The following is a 1139-nucleotide window of genomic DNA, read 5'->3' as shown; positions in this document are numbered from 1 at the left end:
TGAATATACAATGTCATTCACTGATTCGTTTGTTTAGACTTCACATTTTGTCCATCCTAGCTAGTCTGTCCAGAAGGCCAAATAAAATAGACAAATGAAAGTCTTCAAAGATATAATGAAAAATTAACAACCTTCAAAGAACTAACAAACACTCACCTGGAAAATCTTCTCGTTTGTGGTCAACTTGGGTCGAGCAAACTTCAGGTTAATAGGATAGTTTGCCTCATTAGCGAGAACCTGCATGGCATCACGTCCGTCATCAAGCTGTTGGCCTGTCACCTTCATGCCATTCACAGACACTAATGTGTGTCCAACTGTGAGGAAAATCAACTTAAGATTTATTGCACTGTATGGGAGCCAGCATGAAAACAAACCTTTCTATACACACACATTGTCTGAATCTCCTATTTTCTTTTTGCTTCCTTATTAACAGATAAGAAACCTCTCAAAGAGATCATGCATTATTATCCCAATGATAACATTACCTTTAATCCCATCACGCTGACCATAAACAACCATGATGTTTCTGTTCTGCACCTCAAGTTTAACCTCTAGAGGAAAGCTAAATGTTTTTTCATTTTCTATGGTTGGAATGTTGTGATCCAGCTGGTATATCAGACCGCCAGACTTGCTCAGGATATAAAGACTGTGAATTGTCATGTCTGCTGGGGAAAGGAAGAGAGAAAGAGATAAAAAGACTAGTTATAATAAGTTCATTTAATCTTCATAGCTGACTACCCAGAGCCATGTATCTTTGGCAATTTGAAACTCGTTGACATGGAATTACTATAATAGGCATTAAAAACAGGATGAAAAAGTAATAACTAAACAGCTAAATTATTATTTGCATATTGATTAAAAATTAATTTGTATCTGCAATCATCATAAGCAATTTCTATAAATGCAAATAAACCTCCACCATGTACAGCAAAGTCTGTTACGACTGAGGTTGCAGACATCATTTACATTTCATAATTAAATAAGGAATAAGTTGAAGCTCTATACTACCAGAATATACACTGCAGAGTTTGCTGTCCTTCTCTAAAACACCAAAGCCATAGAGGCCTTGGTATCTGCCAAACACTATACCACATAAAGGTTGGATTTAACTCAATGCCGCTGGGAAAATGTTGTGCCCG

At 36.6% G+C, this 1139-nt stretch overlaps 1 protein-coding gene across 1 annotated transcript in view; it reads right to left on the bottom strand.

Moving 5' to 3' along the window:
- LOC119590837 (trafficking protein particle complex subunit 4-like) overlaps nucleotides 1–1139 on the bottom strand; it is a gene marked incomplete in the record, with an annotated part of 11117 nt that overhangs the window by 1775 nt on the left and 8203 nt on the right. Inside the window, 2 exon segments of the mRNA XM_037939595.1 lie at nucleotides 157–314; nucleotides 486–665. Of these exon segments, the coding sequence (XP_037795523.1) occupies nucleotides 157–314; nucleotides 486–665 (338 nt within the window).

Source organism: Penaeus monodon, chromosome 27 (genome assembly GCF_015228065.2).
Source record: "Penaeus monodon isolate SGIC_2016 chromosome 27, NSTDA_Pmon_1, whole genome shotgun sequence".
Lineage (NCBI taxonomy): Eukaryota > Metazoa > Arthropoda > Malacostraca > Decapoda > Penaeidae > Penaeus > Penaeus monodon.
This window is presented reverse-complemented; position numbering and strand designations above follow the sequence as displayed.